This window comes from Pelodiscus sinensis, chromosome 3 (assembly GCF_049634645.1).
Source record: "Pelodiscus sinensis isolate JC-2024 chromosome 3, ASM4963464v1, whole genome shotgun sequence".
Lineage (NCBI taxonomy): Eukaryota > Metazoa > Chordata > Testudines > Trionychidae > Pelodiscus > Pelodiscus sinensis.
The window spans coordinates 120,772,970-120,797,362 of NC_134713.1; the positions used below are offsets into that span (position 1 = coordinate 120,772,970).

Genomic DNA, 24,393 nt, shown 5'->3' on the forward strand with positions numbered 1-24,393 from the left:
TTTGATCTGGCCCATGTACAACATCTGGCCACATTCTGTTAATATCCTGCTGCCCGTGCCACCAAATTTCCAGGCAGTGGCTCAGGCAGTAAGATCCTATTTAATGGCTCATGGCTGCAGCACTACCCTGGCCAGATCAGAAGCAGCAAGCCAAATAGCCACAGCTACCCCAGATGGCTGCCAGGCAACATGGTAGCAGCGAGGCCAGGAGCTTCAAGCCCGTTGCTGTGTTTTTAATGCAAAGCCTCATGCCCCAGACAACACTGGGAGGAGGGCAGTCCCCAGCCCCACTCCTTCTTCCCCGGGCCCTGCCCCTTCCAAGGTAGAATCAGACTGTGAGCTTGTACCAAAATTATTTAACTGGCCCCCCTGCAAAAATGATTGCCCACTCCTGATCTAGAGGGAGGGCTCAGCTCTGACACACTGCTAGACAGCATGTCATCTTGAAAAATAGCTACCTTCTATGCAAACTTTCTGGGCTGAATCATTTTGAGAACTTTACTCTGAACTTCTTCCATTCCATTAGTTTAAAGGCAGATGATTTTTGGTATCTGTATACAGCCTTTTGTGGCGTGTGTTAGCAAAAGATGGATGCAGTTCACATTCTCGTGGCTGTAGTGGAAAAAGGTCTCTCAAAGGCTTTGTCTACACTATGCAGATTTAAAGGCTCATCTAGACTACACGGAACAGTCAAAAGAGGATATGCAAATTCTGTGGGAATTTGCATATCTTCTTCCGATCGCACTTTCGAAAGCAGCACTTTTGAAAGTGAAAGTAGTTTAGACACGGCTTTTTCGGCGAACATTCCCTTTGTCAAAAAAGCCACTCTTCCTCAAAAACTGAGGTTTAGGTGGCTTTTTGACAAAGGGGCGGGGGGTTCGCCAAAAAAGCTGCATCTAAACTACTTTCACTTTCGAAAGTTCTGCTTTCAAAAGTGTGATCGGAAGAAGATATGCAAATTCACACGAAATAGCCTCTTTCGACTGTTCCGTGTAGTCTAGATGAGCCCTAAGTGACACAGCTATGCTGCTACAGCCATACTGCTACAAGGTGCACAGTGTAGGTTTCTTTATTGGCAGGAAAGAGTTATTCCACTGACAAAAATCTTCCACTCCCAAAGAGCTGTGGTAGCTTTGTTGGTGGAGAGCGTTCCTGCCAACAAAGCACTGTTCACACTGGCGCTTCCCCTCAAATAAACTTTTGTCTTTTGGGCTGTGTGAGTTTTTTTTAAACACCAGTGAATGACAAAACTTGTGGCATTCACTTGCCAGAGTAGACAAAGCCTTGGGTCAGAAATATCTAGGGAGGTAAACGCACATTTTCAGTTTGTAGCAAAGGCCACATTTTTCCTGCAGGTTCTCAATGAGTCGTCAGCTTAATCTAATTAATTCATGTGGAAAACATCCCTTCTAAGCATTTCCTTATGCTTCCATTTCCCTACAGAATTGTGCACCTTGTAGTTCTGGAAATGACACAAACAGCAAGAACATATTGTTTTGCAATTGCTTTTTTTTTTTTTTAATGGATATTGAAATTGTTGTAATTTAATATGGCTATTTTGTACTCATCTCCTGAAAGGAAACATCAACATGAAGAGAATACCTAAGCAACTTGAAAATAGTAAATTAACTACATTTTAATTAAAAAACAATGTATTGTAACACCCAAAATAATGGTGACATATATATCAACTGATATCCTAAGTAACAACATAGAAGCCCAGATGACAGGGTGCTGTTATTAAACCGAATTCAATAAGCTATTTAAGAAAGTGTGGTTATGGTCCGACATGGTGCCTGCATACTTCAGTGACAGGAGATTTTGAAATGTAGTATATCTGACAAATGTAATACTGTAAAAAGGTCACCTAGTTATTTTTCTTCTCTGGGCTTTATGTTTCTTCTGCATCATAATTTTTTTGTTTACTGACCTACTCACCATGCTGTAGCTTCAGAAAAATAAACTGCTGTCCCAGCCCTGCAATTGGATCAATGTGGGTTGACAGCAGTTTATATTCGTTTTAATACCGGATGAACCACAAAAGGTCAGGAGTTGGGTTCAATTTGGCTAAACATAAGTAGTCAACATTTCAAATGCTCCATCAAACTATCCAGACCATTCAGGATTTCAAAGCTAGGTTGAATATTTTGTAGGAAGAGAACAATTTCCAAAACACTCTGTTTCCAATCAGGAAGAGAATAAAATAAGAACAGTGTTTGCTCTGAGTAGGTCAGTCGTTTTGCTTCCATTCCTAGCTAGAACCAGGAAGAGAGAAGTGCACAAAAAACCCATCCACTTAGTCTGATTTTTATCTGTGTTTTTCAAACTTTGAGTTTTACATGACAATTGAGAAACTTCTTACATTTCAGCCCCATTCACCTGTGATAGGTCCTCAAAATTACGTTCCTGAAAACTCAATGACAGTAGCATCACTGTCCTTCAATACAAGTCAAGAAAACAGGTTTTCACTCTCTTCATTTTAGGTTGTATTTTACTCATTCTTTTACAGCATACCCAGAATAACAATAGCACTGAAATATACTCTCAGGAAACAGCTTTTGCCATTATCAAAAATGTCTTTGTCCAACTTCAACATTTCATCACCTGCAAAACCTAACTTCTTTGCTCATCCTCTTCTCCTATGCATGGTACTCCTTAATTTTGGTGTATTTACCCACACAAATAACATAGTAGCCAGAGTCTAATGGATTTGGACTTACAAAATTAGAGATGATATATATTGTAAGTTCTAAATATTTTAGACTTTAATATATGAACATAAAAGGTATTTTTTTACTACCTCTCACTATTCTGATTTTTTTTAAATTAAAGAAAATTCACACAAAACCGACGTTTAATGGAGAGCTGAAATCTACAGCTCAAACCAGAGTCAGAAATAGCAGCCTAGCCCATCTGTGCCATATGCATAAGGTCTTAGCCTAGGGCTACTGGGTACAGTGGATCTATACTCTTCCTCCGGACCATGCAAAGTTGGCACAGAAACCCATTCAACAGCCAAGCCCACTTCTAGTGTGGCCCTTCTGCAAGGCTTATTGCAGATATGGCAATGAGTGGCAAGAAGGTACACTTTTCTTGTGATCATTTGCATGTTAATATCCAGAATGCTCTCCAACTCATGTTAAGCTCTTAGCAGTGTGGTAACTCTAGAATAAAAAATTGAAAGGGTTGGCTGATGTTTTGGATGCATAGAGTCCCTTTTTGTGTGCCTGCAACCTGGAAGTGAGAATTTGTTTGCTCCACTTTTAGTAATTTTAGTAATGAGTGTGAACTTCAGTGGACCTACTCAGCTTTGCCTTCAAAAAATTCAGTTTCCACACAAGACTTTTAATCTATGGTAGGTCAACAAGTTTATGTTTATATGTCAGGCTGACTTTAAAGTTCTTTGGACTAGTACATGATTCTGATGCAAATAAAGATATTTTACCAATTAACTTCCTTGCCACTACCCTGAGGATGACCTTGTCCTGGCCCTCTGCACCACAGGTGAACTTCACTGAGAGGGAAGAAGGATAGTTTGTGGTTAAGGCATTGGACCAGGACTCAAAAAATTAGTAGGTGCTCAAATACCCCAGAGATACAGGTCATACAAAGTTCCTAGCCAGCCAGGAATTTTGCATGATTTACTTGATCAAAAGCAAACCTCCAATATTTTATATAAAACTACCAACACTAACAAACACACTCAGATAAACTGCTCTCACACTTGTGCAACCCCACAAAAATCAAAGAGCTACACAGGTACATGTGACAAGAGCATATTTGCTGATTATTTAAGTCTTCTCATGTGGAAAAGCATCAGTAATGGGGATTTCAATAAATGCTGGGTACAAGATTTAGCCCTATGTTAATATTAACAAAAGAGATGTAAAAATCCACACATTCAAGTTAAAAGCTATCAGATTTAAAACAAATAAGATACAATTTCCAATCAAGCTGATCCAAGGGGAAGGTTAGTGTGAATATAGTAAATAACTCCTCTGTCTAATGATCATTTTTTACTATTTAGACATTTTTACAGCAGTGGACAAATACACTTTTCTACTCATTCCTGAAAGTGTGCTGCAAAATATTTTCTTTTGAGATTGATTGTAGTCTAGCTCACTAAGTCTGGAGCTTAACAGAGCTAATTCTAAGGGAATTTACAAGGAGGTGTGTAAATGTTTGTGCACATGTATACATGCCTAAGTGTATAATAACTTGTTCTTGTTTGTTTTTACATTGTTGTATTTCTAGCTGAAGTGAGGGGTTTGTGTGTTCCTATCACGTATGGTGTGTATTTGATGGTTAAGATTTCTAAGGCCTATTTTATATTTGACCGGAGAACATAATTGTGGGTAAAACTAGTCCTAAAGTAAACAATTAATTCTGTGTTACATCTCTGAACCTGCAGTGTAACACCATGTGGTTTCAAATTCTACCCTTTAACAACAAATCATTTATGTAAGCTGTCAAAGCCACACACTATAGGCAGCAGTACAAAAAGAAACTGACGCAAATATACCATAGTAAAAACTGTAAGACCTTCATAACAAACTAGCCTTCCCCTTTCTGCATGCAGTCCACTGAGAGTGAATTATTCATTACAATCCAACTAAAACTCCCTCTAGCTCTGCCATTTTAGCCACAAGCTTCTGGAAAATTAAGGCACAGCATGAGGCCCCCAGAGAATTATTCTGAGTTGATAACACCTGCAGAGAACAGAGGTTTCACTATGCTGTAATTACTGTCTAACTGCCCTCATGTCAGCAAAAGTTATAATTGGGAGAAACTGAATATTTGCTCTGTGCTTTCAGTGGTGAGGATTTTGTGTGTTTTCAATTCATGTTAAGTGGCAGAGTTATAACTGAGAATGTTTCACAGCAACAGGTTGTTTGTTTTAACAGTAAGGTTTTTTTCTTTACGAAGATTTCTATTGCTGTCCAACTGCTCTCAAAAGTTTATGAAACATGCCATTAAGAACCCCAGTTAATTTTAAGCAAAATTGCCCATAGCTGGTCTGTAACTATGAGAGATTTATTTTTTGAATTAAGACACTGATTTATTTTCTTGTCTGGTTTTGGCTCATATGAATTGCTAACGTTTGATTTTTTACTCTTGTGTGTACATTGTGTGTGTCTGACAGCAGGATGGACAGCCACTGGAAAACATTCCTAACCATACTGTTTCTCCCAGATGTGTCAAAGTTGTTACTAAGTGATATGACAAGTTGAAATGTAGCTTCTAAATTAACCAATTTGGATATTAAAAGTAAGCCAGAGAGAGGGAGAGGGAGATGAAGTCATTTTAGGCTATAGTTTATTCCACTCATTTTCTTCTTTAGAGATTTTTGTTTTCCATAAGTACTGCCTCAGTTTTCAGATTGTGCTCAGTGAAACTCAGAAGTTGAGAGGTTCAGTAGGCATTCAAAAACAATCTCTCCCCATTACAAATCAATTTTACAGAAGAAAAAAAATATATAAGCATTCCCAAACTTTGACTAAATATTAGAACTGGGGCCAAGCCCAGATATTTGATTCCAGGTTTTCTGAGTTTTGGAGTGGTTAAGATCTGGCAGGAGGGGCTGATTTAGATTTATCTCGACTAAATACCAGAGATCGGCCTTTTGCATATTTTTCACATCAGTGCCAATAGCGTATTCAGTGCTGCATTAATATAGCGTTAGGACTCTGGGTTGGTGCCAGACTTTGCCAGGCACTAGGCAATGGGGAGTGAAGGGTGGCTCCAGGCCCTGGGGAAGGAGATGAGCTCTTGGGCACGGCAAGGGGCAGCCAGCCTGTAGTGCTACCTAGACCATGCTGCTCCTTTTCCCCAGCTAGCCCTCAGAGGCAGCCTTAGCTACATCCACCACTGCTACTGCAGTATCTGTGGCAGGGCCCCAGAGCCCTGGCCTTTTCTAATTGCCGGGGCCTCAGGCAATTACCTGCTTTGTACTTCCCCCATCAGCTGCCCTGCTAGGGCTTGTCCACACAGGGAAATTAATTCAATTAAAGCAGGGTGTACATCTAAAATGGCACCTACTTCACCTTACCAGGTGCAGTATTTCCCCCTCTGGCAGAGGGTGTCTGAGGTAAATTAGTTCCATTTTGGAGAGCTTTTATTCCTCGTGCAAGTTTTAATACTTGCATATTTACAAGGTGAGACTCAAGGGTACTTTCCCACCAAACAAAGCAAGGAACAAGTTCATAACATGAAAAAGGGAATACCTTCCTCTGTTCCCTCGCTGGGCTACTGCCTTGTTATGCTGGACTCTCAGTACCATCCCCAAACAGTGCATTACCATGGTTCTTCCCCTACAGAAAGGGGGCCAGCTCTTCATGTAGGGAAAAACTTTTTTTCTTACTATCTCCCCTCTCATTAGAAAAGGTGTTTTTAAAGGTCACTGGCAGCGCTGAACAGGCTTCAGGTGCCTCTAGTTAACCTGTGGGATAACCCTTTTTCAGCTGATATGGAACAGAGCCTTCAGCGCTGTAAGGCTGATACATGATCATGAGCCTTCCAACTCACACGTCTATCTTCAGGACTGACTTATTCTGGAATTAGAGTGCTTCACTCCAAATTAATTTAGTCCACTCCCAATATTATGTGGTTATCAGAATTTTATTGAGCCTTTGGTGTCTGTACAACTGGGCTGAAAACTTTAGAGAAACAGCTCTTCTCATAGCATTTTAATACTTCTGCTTTTTGGCCCCAGATGAAGCTCAGAGACTTGTGGACATGACATCTTGGGAGGGGGGGTGAGCATGGTGTTAAAAAACCCCCGAGATGAATAATAAAAATAACTATAAAGGTACATATTCAAACCTTTTAAAAGATTCCAGCTGAGTTTGAGTTTGGGGCAATGTGTTGGGTCATTTTGTATTTGATCTGACCTTGCCAAGTCAGAAAGAGAAGAGTGCAGTGGCTTGAGAGGGGAAAAAATGCAACATTCCTTCCCAGACTTTGCCAGTTGACACTTGCTCATTCATGTCAAAGTTCAGGTGCAATACAGGCTGCAAGCACCAGGTCCTAACTTCAGCCCTTGACTAGGGCTATCTGGAAAAGCAAGGATAGGGCAGAAAGCCAGGCAAGGCATGCCTCTGTGGCCAGTAGAGGGGGTTGTAATGGGGAGCATCTGTACGGTTTACCTTTATATGGAGCCAGTGGGATCAAAACTCTGCAGCAATGGTGCAGAGGGGCGATAGGCACTGCTCTGGCCCATAGGTTGGCATGCTGACAGCATGAGGAGAGGGGTGAGGGAATTGTACTGCAGTTGAGAACCGACCCATACCTCACTGCACTGCAACTTGAGCCCATGTACTCAGCCTTTACATAATGGATGCATATTTCACCCACAATGCGAGCACAAACATGGTCAGACTTGTGTGAGATATGTAAGATTTGAATTCTCAGGGAATAAGAACCAGGATTCAATCTTCTGTCCGATCAGGGGGTCTCAAGCCAAACAACAACTGGCAAAGGCTGTGCTGGTTGCACTGCTCAACTGCACTCCACACCTCATAGTTAGATCATTTAAGGTGTGTGGGTCAGAAATGCCAACAATTGCTTTGTCCCTGCTGAGTCCCTAGTGACCGCTGTCATCAAGAACATGTAACGAGAACAGCAGAGTCAACAATCACCGTGGACCCCAGGGCAGGGTGGGAGGGGCCCCGGCTCCATGCCCCCAGAAGGAGAGGGGCTGAAGGTGGAATGGATGGGGCCTCGGGCACTCAGCCCTTAGTGCCGCCCGGATCATGGCACTGGGTCCCCCAATCTTCAAAATGGAGCTGAGCAGCAGAGTGAGGCTCTTGGGGTAGTTCAAAGGGGCCTAGAACCAAAATAATAGCAACGGTGGCCAAGAGTCCTGACTCGGCTTTGAACAGCTGAACCTCTGTGCAGTTGCCCTATTTGTCCTCCCCTGTCAGCTGGTCTGCATGAGAGCGATCGGCAGTCTGAATCGCACCTGCCACACACAGCCCTTTTAAAATATTTACAGAACCAGTCTAGCTGCCTTTATGCTTTGGACTTTAGATTATAGTCATGTCTGTTTGCCATTTTAATCCACGGACAGTGGAGAATGACTAAAGCAAAGACCAACTCTTCTAAGACAGTTGCACTTGGTTTGAGATACGTGTCTTTAGTACAGCAGAACTTGCTTCAGTGAATTCCTGTTATATGCATCTTACATGAATAACATAGCCCAGTGTCAAGGGGAACTACATAAGACAAGGCATTTGTAACTGCATAAATATACTGGGTATAATAATGTGCAGTGGCTTCTGCTGCTGCACACAACAGCCAAACAGCTTAACCCATTCTGACTGTGCCACTGCTCACGGCTAATATAACAGCAGCTCATTTCCTTGTATCAACAAGGGACCTATTAAAGAATAACTTGTCAGGCAAGGTTGAGCTTTCCAGTCTCAGATAGTTCCACCTCCTTCTTGAGGGGCCATGCTGAAGAGTAATGAAGTAATGAATCCCTGTTGATGCACTAATCTTCCTTCCCCAGAAACCTTTCAAGCACTTCCCTCATCTGTTTTGGGGAAGAACGCTAGAGTAACTGCACCTCCATTAAAGTATTTACCATTAAAATACTAAAGATAGGCTTGAGCAGCAAAATACAAATTTCAGTCCCCTGTTCTCTCTGCAATACTTGTGGGTATTTGTAGCATGCTACTGTTTAGCTCAGTCCTTTATAGAGGTAGGAAAAATCATGAAGCTTGGCTCAAGATCCCAGAGGTGAGAGGGCTGGGGGGGGGGGGGGGGGGGGGAATGAAACAGGTGGATTGTGTGAGTGAAAAATCAAACTGTCAACACCTGTCAGGTTATCAGCAGAATCCCTACACTCCAGATGCACTGCTTTGAGATTGGTGAACTGTGCTGTCAACCAAAGTTAGAGCATTAGCTCTCGGAGGAAGTGACCTTATTATTATTAAATAGTATCACAGTAGTATTTAGAGGTCCCAACCAAGATCATGGTCCCATTGTGCTAGGTGCTATACAGGAGACAGTCCCTCTTCCTGAAGAACATACAATCTAAATAGATGAAACAAGACAAAGGTGGGAGAAAAGTAGTATTATCCCCATTTCACAAATGGGCAAATGAAGCAGAGAGAGATTAATTGCAGACCATAGTGTTGATGATCAACACATTTAAGAGAAGTAAAAGGGGGTGTCTAAAACTAAGGTGATGCTACTTAGCTTGTTCCATGCATTGTCAAACTGCCTAATGGTCAAACGTCAAATGGCTGTGTTTGTTTGATGTATCACATCAACAAAGAACTTATGTTACAAACCCAAATAAAAATCTTGAGATAAAAGGAGATACTTTCAAACCATGAGGGCTAGAACTGAAGCCAGACACCCCTGACTTCAAGGGTTATTGGATCTGTTTTCTGGTTCTGATCAATAATATAGAAGTGGTTCTGGATCTAGACATTTGGTTCTAGACCAGGATCTGAACTTTCCCAAAATTGTGAAGCATTTAAATGAAGTGTTCTGGTTCAGGTCCATCTCTAACAAAGTAGTATTTTTAGAGTTAAATTATCCAGCTAAGCACAAGTAAAAGGAAACTGTCTTGCCCTCCTAGGTTGTCCAGGACCCAAGAAGAACGAATTCCTGACCAGTGTTCTGGATGCACTCTCCACTGATATGGTCCATGCAGTCTCTGATCCATCGTTGTCTTCCAGCAGGTGGGGTTTACTTAGGTGATGGGAAATGGATCTCTAGTGTGGGCCTTTAAGAAGAATTCTGACTTCATTTGGAAATTAAAAAACAACACCCTCCCCTTTGAGGTAGCAATTCTATTTCTACCTTCCTGAACTGCAAACAGATTCCATTAGAACTGTTAGGCTACGTCTACATCGGCAAGATTTTGCGCAAACACTTTTAACGCAAGAGTTTTTGCGTTAAAGTATTTGTGCAAGAGAGCAGCTACACTAGCATGTGCTTTTGCGCAAGAGATGTGCTTTTGCTCAAAAGCATCTGTGCCAGTGTAGATGCTCTCTTGTGCAAGAAAGCTCTGATGGCCATTTTAGCCATTGGGCTTTCTTGCACAAGAAATTCATGTTGCCTGTCTACACTGGCCTCTTTCGCAAGAACACTTGCGCAAGAGGGTTTATTCCTGAGCGGGAGCGTCATAGTTCTTGCGCAAGAAGCACTGATTTCTTACATTAGAATGTCAGTGTTCTTGCGCAAGAACTCACGGCCAGTGTAGACAGGCGGCAAGTTTTTGCGCAAAAGTATTTGCTTTTGAGCAAAATCTTGCCAGTGTAGACAGCCTTAAAGAATATACTCTGAAAAAATATCATGGGGTCTATCCACAAGGCAGAAACTTAAAGCCTTTCTGTTGCTGTTTTAGTATCTGAATTCTCACCAGCAGTACAGCTTCAGGTCAAATAAATCATCCTAGGCCCAATTTTTGCTTTGTTACTAAACTACACTTGAAGAAAGTGGGCTATTTTCAATTTTTGCCGATTACTTTTTCTAAAGAAAAATATCTTCAGCTACAGTAGCTGGATTTTAAATGCTTAAGTGCTAACAATCTTCAGGTTTCTGGGTACAAGCTGCTTATCTACCTGGAGTCAGGAAGGAATTTATAGTATTGCACTATTCAAACATATTTATACACATTATTGTATGCTTTCTTCGAGACACTGGATGACACTGGCTGTCTGATCCAGTAAGCTATTGTTTTGGTGTTCTTCTCCTGTGACCGACTGGATCACAGATGTTCCCATAGGATTGTCTCTCAGTGTACTGCTAAAGCCACTGAACCCTGCCCTCTGAGGCTTTGTACCACCCTATCCAGCTGAGCCAGAAGCTCTGGTCTCTACCAGCCAAGGCACAGAATTGGGGTTACTGTCCCCCCAGCAGAGCAACACAGACACTGAACCAGTTCAGCTTTGGGACAACTCAGCTATAGGGCCATTTGCAGCATTCAAGAACCCAACCCTCAAAAGGGACCAAGCCCCCAAGTAAATCCATCTTACTCTGTATAAAAGTTTTCAACAGAGAAAGCTCATGCATTCACCCTCTTTATCAATGAAAGAGAGAGATGCACAGTGGTTCTCTCCCCCCCCCCCCCCCCAATAATGATGATTTACACTGGACTTAAAATAAACAAGTATAACAAGTAGGATTTAAGTGATTGGCAGTGAAAACAGACAGATCAAAGTAAGTTACTAAACCAAAATAAAACAAGCCAGCTAATCCTAATTCACTAAGAAACTTGTTAGATGGAAATTCTTAGTTTAACTGTTGTTCTAATCATCTCTTTCACGAGCTAGGCAGGCTCCTAGCTTTGACACAATCCTTTCCCTGTTCAATATTAGATGTTCCCAGCAGGCATCTTGGGTGGTATGTTGGGAGTCTTCTGGCATCCAGCAACTCCCCCCAATGTTTGGTTTCCTCTTTTCTATCCCTTTTTGCCCAAATCAGGAATTCTATGTGCTCAATTTAAATTTCTCTCACCTTGAGTGGAAAAGTACCAGGTTGAAATGGTCACATATCTCTTGTAGGACTAATCACAATTTGGGCTTTCAGGAAAAACAAAACCATTCACAGCTCATTGACTTGATCACTGAGCCATTACGTTCCTAGAGTATCACTAATGGCCCTCATTTGTACATTTAGCATTAAAAAACAGACTCACCCTTTATATTTCCTAACTTCACATACAAGATTCATACATGTGCAAACATTGAATATACACATTCAGGGGATCACAAGCTCTTGAATGACAGGTTACATGATCTGTCTTGCATAAAGTGTCTTTGAGTTATGCATATTCATAAGCCAATTTTCATAAAACATGGAGGGCTGTGACAGCTCCTTTCTGTGGTGATACCCTTTACCCCTTTATGTCTATCCTCAGATTGTCCTTTCTCTCCATTAGACTAAATTAATGGATGAGGACCACATTTTGATTATCAAAGGCTCTTAAGCAAATTCATGAGATAAGAGGGGAGGTCCTATCATGGATCAGTAACTGGTTAAAAGGTAGGAAACAAAGGGTAGGAATAAATGGTCAGTTTTCAAATTGGGAAGGGGTAAACGATCTGGAAATGAGAATTAACTGTGAAGTGGCATAATGTGCGTGCAATATACAATTACTCAAGACAGTTACATTCAAAGTTGATTATGAAGAGTAACAAAGGGATCTCACAAAATTGCGTAACTGGGCAACAGAATGACAGATGAAATTCAATATCGATAAGTGCAAAATAATCTATGTTGGAAAACAATTTCAACTATAAATAAAAAGTGACGTGGTCCAAATAAGCTGTTTCCACTCAAGGAACTACTTGGAGCCATTGTGCCGAATTCTTTCAAAATAATGTAAAGTATCAGCCAAACAAGCTAACAGAAAGTTAGGAACCATTAGGAAAGGGTTAGGTAATGGAACAGAAAATATCCAGCATATACATCTATGGTACACCCAAAAATTGAATGCTGTGTGTAGCTCTGATTGTCCCATACTCCTCTGGGTGTCTCTAAACCTCTGACTGCCAGAAGCAAGGACTAGTCTGCTGGGGATGGATGACTTGAAATTGCTCTGTTCTTTCCATTTTCTCTGAAGCTTCTGGCATTATCCAGAGATAGGATACTGGACTAGATAGATATTGGTTTGACTCTGGCTACCCCATAGACTTCAATGAAGCTTCCAAAATGTAACTGAAAGCAGACTTTGATGTTAAGCCTAGAATTTAGCATGCAGCTTGTTGAAATAGCAATGAAAGTGGGAAATGCTAAAAGAATATAATATCCAAAAGCAACAAGGTCAGTAAATTAAGCACCTCATCTGAATCTCTGCAATGGGAATTTCAAAATAAGCTATGGGAAGGAAAACAATAACAGTGTAGAGTTTTGTGAAAGAGAAGTTTCAATTAATAAATTTTAGAAGTGGTTTTCATGCCAAGTGCGAACACTCTTTCTTTCTTTTAATACAATGTAATGTCCCGCCATCAATAAATCTCAGATATGTTTTTTTCAGCAGAGCAGTAAATCATGCTGTGACCATTCCTGTTCTCTCCGGAGGAGCCAGAGCTATTTCTAAGACATCACGGCTTCCAGCCTCTGGACTCTGCAACACACTCACTCAATATTTTTCTGTGGTAGTCAAGCGCCTTCTGTGATTGTATACTTTAATCACAACAGAGACAGGAGTTATTAATTCCTGTACTTCCCCTTCTTTATGGCAGAAAGATATTTTAGCATCATCATCTTCCCCAGAGAAACAGGAAATTATGCATATTTGTCTTTATTCGCATCTGCCCATCTGAATTTTCTTTTTGATGCTGGCTTCTGTCAGCATCCTTGTATCATTATTGGCTTTGTGTGTATTTGTGCGATGGTGCCCTCTAGTTGCTACATCACAGAATATAAATGACCTGCTACTGTTAGCCTCTATGGGCGTTCTTCTGTAGTTTAAGTGTCAGAAAGTGGGAATTTACAGCAGAATCTGAATTCCAGTCTCATCTCCCCAGTTGTTGGAATATGTGATTTAGAAGGGTCATATATAAAACGTTTGCACTAATATCAACATTTTTACTTATCTACCATTTAAAAATGTTCAAAACCACCAAAATATTGAAGTGTGATCACTGTATAATATATTATGTTAATTTGCAGCCCTTGTAAAGCTTGGACTCCTCAGGACATCAAGGCTACTTCTACACTGCAATGCTATTTCGGGATACCAGAGTATCCCGAAATAACTATTTCATGTCTTCACAGCAAGCCCATTATTTTGGGCTTGCTATTCCAACATCCCTGCAAACCTCATTCCACAAGGAGTAAGGGACATTTTGGAATAGCGGGTTATTTCGAAATTTGATGCTGTATAGACAGCGCCCAAGTACAAAATAAGCTATTTTGAAATATGATATACAATTTGCGTAGCTCAAATTGTGCATCTTATTTTGAACCATGGTGCACTGTAGATGTAGTCCAAGAGTTAGCAACAAAGGATTTCTTAAATCATCCTACTTTACTAATATGCCATTATCCACTAATGCGTATCCAATGATTTGTAAGTAACAAAAGAGGATGGTGTGATCAAATGTGAAGCTTAATGTTCTGTTTGCACTGCAGGCTTTCAGAACCTGATCCAAATCATACCCTGGAAGAGAGAGTGGTCCACTGGTATTTCAAACAACTTGATAAAAATTCCAGTGGTGACATTGGAAAAAAGGAAATCAAGCCATTTAAGAGATTCCTGCGGAAAAAGTCAAAGCCCAAAAAATGTGTGAAGAAGTTTGTAGAATACTGCGATGTGAACAACGACAAATCCTTATCCGTTCAAGAATTAATGGGTTGTCTGGGAGTAACAAAAGAAGAAGGTAAAGCAGACACAAAGAAACGTCACAGTAAGAACATTTTCTAACTATCCTTTTAACTGATTTTTTGATCAGACAGAAATTAGTTAGATTTGGTAAGCCACAGTCCCTAGGAATCCTGCAAAAGGTATAAAAACTGCTATGGCAATTATGATGAGCTAAAAGAGATCCTTTAAAGTGGCAGAGTTGGTGCTTTTGTGTCAGATGGTCTATGGTTCAAGTCCCAGAAGCAGCAATAGTTTCGCTCTCTAATCAACAAATACTAATCTAGGGAAGTTATGATTTCATGGTAGGAAGACAAAGAGGGGAAGTTAGTACTAGATTCCACTAGGCAGCCAGTCCAACAGAACAATGCCACCAAGCTCTGGCTAAGATGACAATACCAAAAGAACAAGTGAGTGTGTCTTGCTATGGAAGGAAGCAAACTTTCACTTTCTAGTAGGTACTTGAACCATTTCTAGAGCTGAATGGGTCGGAAGAAAATGCGTCCATTCTTCCATCGAGCAGGCAGAATGGCTGCTGGTACTCACAGTCTTTGAGAATTGATGGAAAGGGAGTATAATAATTGAAGATGTTTGGGGCACTGGGGAAATCAAACACAACATTCTTAAGAATGCTGGAAAGTGGGAGAGAAAGTCTGTATTGGTGTACTTGCTTGGCATTATAAGAGGCTGTGATTAAAATATGAATGAAGAATAGCTGTACATTTTGCTTAAGATTTTTCAGAACATAGGAGAGGGACCTCAGTCATAGGTCAGTAAATAAACTATCATAAGTGTAATAAGGGATGAGTGGAACATGCCAACTGGGAAACCTCTGTCAAAAACAAATTGTTCCCCATGGATCTTTTATTCATCAACAGACACCACAGGTCAGATAAAACAGGGTAACAGAAGTAAACTGCACTCATAAAGGAAATGGTTAGCAGACATATGGATTTCATAAAACATCAAAATGAGTATATTTTCTGTAGATTTAATAACAACAATATCGAACACTGTTCACCTGTACAGCAGATCTAAACATCATTGAGTAACGGTAGAGAAGAGTTATTATCCCACCTTCCAACGGACAAAACTGAAAGTTAACAGCTTGATTCTCGTGTATATTCTGATAATGTACAAGGGGTGCAACAGTTTATCCCTTTACATCTACTTTAAAGTGCTATTGCACTGCCAGGAAGTGCAGAGCAGTCTTAATATAAATGAGGACCAGGCCCTAAGGCAGGAGTGGGCAATAAAACGGCAGAGGTTCACCAGGATTAGCCCCTGCTGAGCCTCTGCCGCTATATTTACCTGCACCTCCACAGCTACGGGCAATCGCAGCTCACATTGACCGGGAACAGCAGTCCGTGGCCAACAGGAGGTGTGATACTCCATACCTGTGGAAGCACAGGTAAATAGAGCGGTGTGCGGGCCTGCCAAGGGCTAACCCTGGTGGACCAGATCCCACCAGTGGACGTGTATTTGCCCACCTTTACCCTAAGGTGAGATTTACATTACAGACCTATATCAATATAGTTAGGCCACTCAGGGCAGTGAAAAATCTGCAACATATTTATGCTGACCAAGCCCTGTCACCACAGTGCTCTGTTGACAGGAGAGCTTCTCCTATCAACATAGCTATTGCCCCTCAGGGAGATGAATTAATCACTGTTATTTCAAAATACATTCAAAATAGCGGGCTTATTAGTCTGACATCCTGTAAACATCGTTGCACGAGGATTAAGGGATTCATCGGAATAGTTCTCTATTTCAAAATTAGCACTGTATAGACAGCACCAAATTTTGAAATAGGCTCTCTCGAAATAATCCAAGCAATTTGTGAAGCTCAAATTGTGTAGCTTATTTTCAGCCATGCACTACCGTGCAGACATATCCTTACTTACTCCAGTGTAAAATGCGAATGGCTTCATTGAAGTCAAAGTTACACTGGTGCAAGAGAAGGGAATTAGGCTTGATGTATACAGGTGATTTCATAATCTTAAATGGGAGCAACACATGCCACATGGGCACCATTTCTTCTATCAACACATCCAGAGAATCACAATTCCTACTTTGGTTTCCTTTGACTCCAGAAGGAAGCAAGTTCCAGTAGCCATTACGAGGGCCACGTTTCTTTTCCCATTTTAACAACTCAGCTCTGCTGGCCAGCAAGTTAGGACTAAGCATTAAAATTAAAGTTCCATTTACTCCACACCCTTCTCCACCTACTCACTTCCAAGGATATGGGGTGTTGAAATTCCATGAAGCCAGCTTTCCTCCCTGCATTCAGATTAGCAATCTGGATACATGTTTCTCCATTGCCACTTAAGGGCAAGTGACAAAATTCCACTTTATAATTTAAATCTTACTGATCCCTTCTGGGTAATATGGCATATACTGTGGTGTGATGTTTAAAAGAATGTACCGTAAAAAGAAATACTTCCAGGCAGCCATCACTTTCCCCTGCTCTTTGTTCTTTAGGGAAATTAGAATGAAATTCAAAGCAATAAATAAACGAGTTTGAGATATCCAACATTTGACATCTCAAGGCAGGGGACTGGACTTGATGACCTCGTGAGGTCCTTTCCAGTTCTAATATTTTGTTATTCTATGATTAATTGAATAGGTAACAACACTCACTAAATGAATGTCAGATATTTACTGGGAAGTAATCCAGTTATTCAGCTTTCAAGTCACTCCAGTAAAAAACCAGCATTGTTATTGAGAAGGGGAAAGAAGAAAACACATTTGTTTGTGAGTTGTTTGGAGGATCTCACTTATGGAAAAATATAAAGTTATATTGCTTCTAAAGATGACATTTCATATTGGAGGCTTCCTGGTCTCTTGAATACACTTATTTTTGCCATAAGTAATGCAAGTGAAAACACACTAGGCAACTAAAAGAGACAATATTTTCCATGTAGCATTATTGAACTAGCCTAATAGAAATTCATTGATTTAATTTCTATATATCTGAAACTGAATATTACTAGTTATAGTATCACAGACAAGAGAAAAAGCCACCACATAATGCTGTTGTTTAAAGAATACTCAGTGCTTTGGTTCAAGGTCACAAGGATTTGGTGTGAGCAGTGGGATTAGGAATTGGAAGTCACCTGCTGCTATGATCATGTTACCTCCTCTCAAAGTCCATCTTATTAGAAAATAACTGTTCAAGACTGTCTTGTAGGCAAAGCATGGAACGGTTCTGATGCAGAACATACCATTCATGCTTGCTCCTTGCTTATAAACACTTAGAACAATGCCCCATTTCCAGCAGTTCCTTTTAGTTAAAACCCAGGATTCTGCCCCCCTCCCTTTGTCTGTGTTACTAGGCATGTTCACAGCGCTGTCAGTTTAGATGAAACATTCCACTGAATAACTGGGCCCTATTCCTGTATTCCAATTGTGCCACTGGACTGCCCAAGAAATGCAGATTTGATCTAGGTGTTTAACAGCATGGATACAAGATTTTGCGTTGTGATGACCTTTCTTTGTTCAAATATACATTGCAGGCAGGTGGCAGGGGAAAATTTCCATTCCACTTTGCATTCTCCAGTCCTTATAAAGCAACCACTGTAATATTCTGCAGTAATATGCAGCGTACTCCTAATTACAACTTTACTGTTGTGGTTTTAACTGGGGTGCACTTTAGGGTGCTATTTCTGTAATAGGGGAACATTGTTTATCAACTAGGAATAAGTAAAATGTACTCAGTATTGCACAGAGACTACATGCAAACCATTTCTTGACTTTTTTTTCCCCTCTCCTCTACCAGCCCCCAAAAACAATCCTGAAAGCACTTCTTCCAACAGGCAGGTGAGTAATGGACGGAGCCTTCTCTGTTCTGCCTCTCCATACTGCATTTTTCAGCTGTTATCATTTCAACCTTAAGGCTACACCTGGAAGCCAAGGTCATCTGACACTATGACATGGGTGGAAGGATTCCCCATGGAAATGTTTAGGAAACAGCCTGTTTATTCAAACCGACTGAAATTTTCCCTTGTGCAGAGGGCCTACATGAAACCCATGCAACTTTTGAGCCCCACTTTCACTAGTGCAAGGATGTGTTTACCCACCTAATAGTCAAAGCAGCTGTAGTTTTAACCCATTTGCTGGATGAGGTAAACCTTAGTTGGTTCCCCAGGGTTTACCTTGACAAGCTGACGTATTATAACTACAATTTGCCTTGTTTACAACAGGATTGTAACACATGTCAAGAACATGCTTTTTTCCCTACTTAAGAAAAAAACAATCAGGGTATAAATGGGGCCTCAGTCTCATGAGTTCTCTGTATAGGGATGAATGTTGCTGCCTGCAGTCTGGATCCCACCAATTTACTGTTATTCATTAGGCTTCTGAAAGTGTGTTTGGTGCTGTACAGGACATAGTAATATGCTTCCTGCCCAGAAGACATTACAGTCAAATAAGACAGACATTGAACAGACCAGAGGTACTGGGTAGGCCAGGAGAGAGAGAGAGAATAGAAGGTTGCTTTTTTTTGGCATGGATTTATATTTATATATCATTTTAAATTAAGATTTCACTTCTGGAGGGCCTCATGGCTAGAACTGCCAGTTATTTTTACATCAGGCACACCACAAGACAAACGCCAATTAATACACACAAGACAGAAACAGATGATGAATTGTCTTTTAAGATACTAAGGAAACTAAATAATTTAAAGTAATAATCTAGGGGATTAAATAGCAACATTAAACCAGACAGGATGATCACTGTGCTATAAAAGGGACATAATTGTGGTTAATTCAATGCCACTTCCTATCTACTAGAGAGCTATATTTGTCAGAAACAAAGAAACAAATACAGGATGAAATTGCTATAGCGTTCCCCAAAGCTAAGGCAAAGCTCTTTGATTGCAGCTAGCCAATTTGTTACTTATTTCATCTCTTGATTTGCTTGATGTTAGGAGCACACTTCCTAAGGCAAGCTCTGCATTTGTTGTGGGTTTTACCAGAGCTCTCCTACACACGCCTTTGATGGAATGTAAAACGTCCTCACAGCAACAGAGATGTGATAAGTTTCCCTTTGATTAGACAAATGTTCATGGTCTTAACTTTTCAAATCCTGCCCGCAAATCACTTTAAACAGGGCAGCCTGAAAACAATGACAGTGGAGGAACTAAAAAAAATGTTCAAAGGGTTATTTTAATTACATAATAGCAAATATTGGCACGCGTATAACACTCAAAGCACAATATCCCCCGCTCTCCCCTTTTCTTGTAATCTGATTCCATCATGTAGCATTCAGTATGAAAGAGCTCCACTGTTTCTATGTTCTTTAAAAAAAAAAATCTGTATATGTTTTTGCTGACTCAGTATCTATTATTTTAAAAGCTCTTGGTGAGAAATGATAGCCTTGAATCTTGAGGTTGGCTGTGCAAGCCATCTGTTTGCAGTCACACACTACAACGCTGCAAAGCTACAAATGTCCCTCCTAAGCAAAAGGTGGCTTTCATCACAAAAGCTTGCACTTGAAAGGAAGCCATTGGAAATAAAGTAATCTGGCTAGGACCTGCTCAGAAAAAAAAAAAAAAAAGCCTACAAGAGCAGGTCAAATCAGCTTCTTTGGAGATGGGCAACTGAACTATAATCATCATGGGAAAGACCACATCATTTTCCATAGTACTACTTTTTTTTTAAATTTGACTAGTGATCAAGGCATTACCTTTTATTCAGTAATATAGATTACTTGTAACTATATAGATATAGACACCTACACCAAAGTCCATGTAATCTGATGTGTGACTTTTCTATCTGAAATAAAATATTAATAGAACTCAAAGAATTAGGTAAGTAGCCACACTTCAGTTGCTTTACTCTGCTTCCTGCTTTACTCTTCTCTCTCTTTCACACAGAGCAAATATTCTGGGATATATTGTGTATTAACGGTACTGATGAGGCCTCAATTGTTCTCCATGTCTGTCCACCGAGTGTAGAAGAAACAGTAATTGGTGTAATCTGTAGCAAGGGACATTTAGGTTAGATATTAAGAAAAGCTTTCCAATGGTAAAGGTAGTTAAGTACTGGAACAGGTTTCATAGGGGGGGTTGAAAGAGAGTCCACAAACAGCTGTCAGGGACGGTTTAGATTTACTTAGCACAAAGGGCTGGACTAGGTGACATCTTTAGGTTCCTACCAGATCTACATTTCTGTAAGTCTATATCAATTAGACCCATAGAGGAAAAACATAAAAGTTATAACTCCAAATTTTTTTTATAAAAGGACACTTGCAGCCTAGAGGAATTTATAGGGAAACTGAGATTGATACATATAATATCTACCAGTAGTCCATTTCCTACATGGCACACGTCATAGAAAGCATACTCCAGGGTTCTGCAACTTGTATTGGTGGGAACATTATTTTCTAGTTTATCATCCTGATTTACTAAGCAATGATCTAGGAAGGCTCACACTATCTCAGAAGTCATGTTTTCTTCTTGTGTGAAGTTCACCGGTCAGTAAAGCTTAGAGAAGAAACTTAACACCTTATCTGTAGAAAGGGCAGCTCAATATAACAGATAGAAGCAAACAACCAAGACACGCTCCTAAAGAAGAAACCCGGAAGCTCTCTCTACTCTACCCCAACTCTGGCTGCACTTGCTCAGAAAGCAGTTCTGAAGAAATCTTTCAGAGAAGAATGGCACCCCCTTATCCATACATGTCTGCATAAAGACCCACTTGTAGCCCATCATGGCAGCTGTTATGATCTTGAACTTTGTGTTTCGCAGAACCCAAGGATGTCACAGGGAAAAAGTTGTAAAGATGTTGGTTTTGTCACTTTACACCAGGACTGGGAAAGATGTGGGCTGGGAGCTGTATTCAGCCTGCCTAACACTTTGATCCGGCCCCCCGATCACACCTGGCTCCTTTCTATTTATATCCTGCAGCCCGTGCCACCAAATTTCCAGGCGGTGGGTTAGGCAGCAGGATCCTATTTAAATGGCTCACGGCTCCTGGTTGTGGCACTACCTCAGCAGAGGCCAGAGTTGCTAGCCCTTTAAATCGCCACAGCAACATGGGCAGCTGCCAGGCAATACAGTAACAGTGGGGCCAGGAGTCTCAAGCCCTTGGCTATGTTTTTAATTCAAAGCCTCTGGCCCCAGTCTTGCCCCTTCCAGTGGTGCAGTCGGCTTATGACCATGTACCAATATTCATTAAGTGTCCCCCCTGCAAAAATTATTGCCCACCTCTGCTCTACATGGATCACAAGAGAGATTATTACCTCTTTGCGGGCACGGGTTGTTTTCCCATATGTATTTGTACAGCATCCAGCACAAGGGGCTATTATCTTGATTGGGGACTATGGTCAGCACTGGAATATAAATAATAAGTGTTTCTATGTGAATGAAATTACTTGCAGTCATCACTAATAATATAACCTTTTAAATATATATATCTTTTCAGCAAAGCTCTAAGAAGCAAGGGTGAACATCTTACATATCCAAGGCAGATCTCTTTGACATGTGGGCGATTTCCTCACCAAAAGGCAGTTTAAAAGAACAACCATAGTATTTGCACTTTGTACTTTAAAATGTAAATTCACCTTGTAGAAATGAGATATTTAAACAGACTGTTTTTTTTTTTAAATCTGTGAAAATGTAACAGCTAGTTTTGGAAAAATTATCACATACAATGTATGTGTCTTCTTTTGTCGTATGAAATCTGTACGTGTTGGAGATGTAAAAGTTTGCATTTAAATTTTTTTAAGCAGCTTTCTTGAAAACATTATTATAGAAATCTGACTCTAGGTATCTTAGTTTCAATAATACGCCTTATTTTTCCTTATCACTACAGTCATTTAAACTCAATTATGATGAAAAACTGCTTAAATTAAGAACTCATGTATTTACAATTTTTCCAAGCAGTGTTGAAGTTTTTATGTTTCTGGGTCCAACGAAAGTGTGGAAAATTGCTGTTGACTCATTTGTGCAGCCTCTAAGTGAATGGATATTTGTCCATTGGTGATGTTTTATTTTTATTATTTTGTTTTCCAAAGATAATGCAACAAGAATGCAACCACTAAAGGATTCCAATAGCTATTTTATGGGTAGGACTCTTGTAGAAAAATGTATTTTATCCATTTGAGGTGCCTTCCATTATAGGTTTAATTAAGGTTTTGTTTGTTTGCTTTTGGGTGTATGTGACAGTGTGTGCATGGTGTATGTGGAGATATGCTCTTTTGCCTGAATTAATCACGCAGCTGACTGAAAAACAATATGATGGATCAGCATGTCACTCAAATTAGCCTCTGTCAATCCCTAGAGCATGTTCCGGCAGTCAGCACAAGACAGCAAAGGGACATATTTGTTCAGTATTGTAAATCGAATTATGAAGAGACAAAGAAGGTTAAACAGGCTTGTCTGTCTAGTTTTTCCCACACCTGGCTGAGCTCCCATCCACTCCTGGGGGTGCCGCAGGGTCCTCAAGAAGGAAAAGCTATCACTGAACAAATTATGAATAGTTGCCATATGGAGGTGTAGCCAGTAAACCCCTGCCTAGGGCATTCTTCTTGCTCTCTGGGAGAAGTTCCTACAAGTTTTCATACCTTTTCTGTCATGTTTTCTTCTGTCTCTCTTTTTTCTTTCTTTTGGAGTGCCTTAAGGGAACAGGAAGTTGCAGATGTGAACTAGCAAGGAATTTGAAAAAAGGTCAGACCCTGAACAATGAATTATAAGTAACTGAATTGATCAATGAAGTGATGAATGGACTGCTGACTTCTAAAAACCATAATACGGAGGGGTGGGCATGTTGCAATGAGCAGTAGTTTTATTCCATTTTGTTAAAATAAGTTATGTGGCACCTGCCTTCGGAGCCATGTGTAGATAAGCTAGTCATAACGACGACTTGGCTCAGACTCACATATGAAAAAATATCTTTGTTACAGAAATGAATGTTTCATTTACATTTCACATGTGAATATATGCTGAAATACTGCTTTGAGACGGTCCATACATTGGAATTGTCAAAATAAAAGAAAGCACTAAGGTGGGGTTTTTGTGTGTGGAGGGGATGCAATATAAAAATGTGTGTTTTCTTTGTAAAAGCATTTTTTTATTCAAAATTTGATATCCTTTTATAATGCTAAACTTTGAATTAATCTTTTTTTTAGATTAAAGCTTAGTATGCTATCAGTCCTGTTCTGGTTGTTTTTCTTCTATAACATGAATATCCTTTAAGATACAACAGTGGCTAATGAAGCATATAATTTCCAATCTTTCCTCCAAACCTGGGGTGGACAAATACCAGCCTGTGGGCTGGTTCCAGTTTGCCGGGGTTAACCCCTGGTGGGCCCCCACACCACCAAATTTACCTGCACCTCCACAGGTACAGGGGATCACAATTCCCATTGGTAGTGGATCACTGTTCGCAGCAATGGGATCTGCAGGTAAATAAAGCAGTAGCAGTTCACCAGGAGCTAACCGCTAGCTGCCATTTTATTGCCTATCCCTGCTCCAAATCTACTTCTTTCCAGCATTGACCCCACACTCTCTGCCCACAAATTAAGGATCTTAGTCCCCATCTTGCTAGTTCCTACTCACCTTCAGAGGAAGCTTGGTAAAAATATTTATAATTCAACAAAAATATAGAACACACACAACGATGTTTGGTAAGTCTACAATCAATCACATGACATTATGCCATTTCAATCTCCCTTCATTCCTGGGTTCCCTGTAGGCTGTCATCTCACTCAATAGGGGTTCATATATTTTCTACATTATACATTCTTCAGGATAGGGACGTTGGGCGTGATCCTGTTTGTCTGTAAAATGCACACCTGAGATGATGCATTAGTAAAAATAATAAGCTCAGTGTTAAGTACCCAACACCTATCAAAAAAAGCTCAGCAAGACTGGACCCAATGCAATTAACATTAGCGACTGTAAGTAGGAATCTGGCTGTACATCACTGTCTCTCCAGAAGAGATGTTACATGTATGCAATGGAACAACCTTCCATGGAAATTTCCAGGACACACGACATTTTTTCAAAAACAAGTGTGAGAATTTTTCACTAGCTATTCAAGTCAGCTTGTTTGAAGAATAGTCTT

General features: G+C 40.3%; 1 protein-coding gene across 3 annotated transcripts in view; it reads left to right on the forward strand.

The window, feature by feature from the left end:
- SMOC2 (SPARC related modular calcium binding 2) overlaps positions 1–23,477 on the forward strand; it is a 175,617-nt gene extending 152,140 nt beyond the window's left edge. For 2 of the 3 annotated variants that reach the window (XM_006121968.4, XM_006121969.4), the window contains exons 10-13: positions 9,590–9,692; positions 14,095–14,369; positions 18,102–18,142; positions 21,751–23,477. In XM_006121968.4, the coding sequence (XP_006122030.1) occupies positions 9,590–9,692; positions 14,095–14,369; positions 18,102–18,142; positions 21,751–21,774 (443 nt within the window). In that variant the 3' untranslated portion in view covers positions 21,775–23,477. The remainder of the gene's footprint in view (positions 1–9,589; positions 9,693–14,094; positions 14,370–18,101; positions 18,143–21,750) is intronic. The other variant, XM_075924671.1, reaches the window with a different exon arrangement.
- Positions 23,478–24,393: the final 916 nt, after the last annotated feature.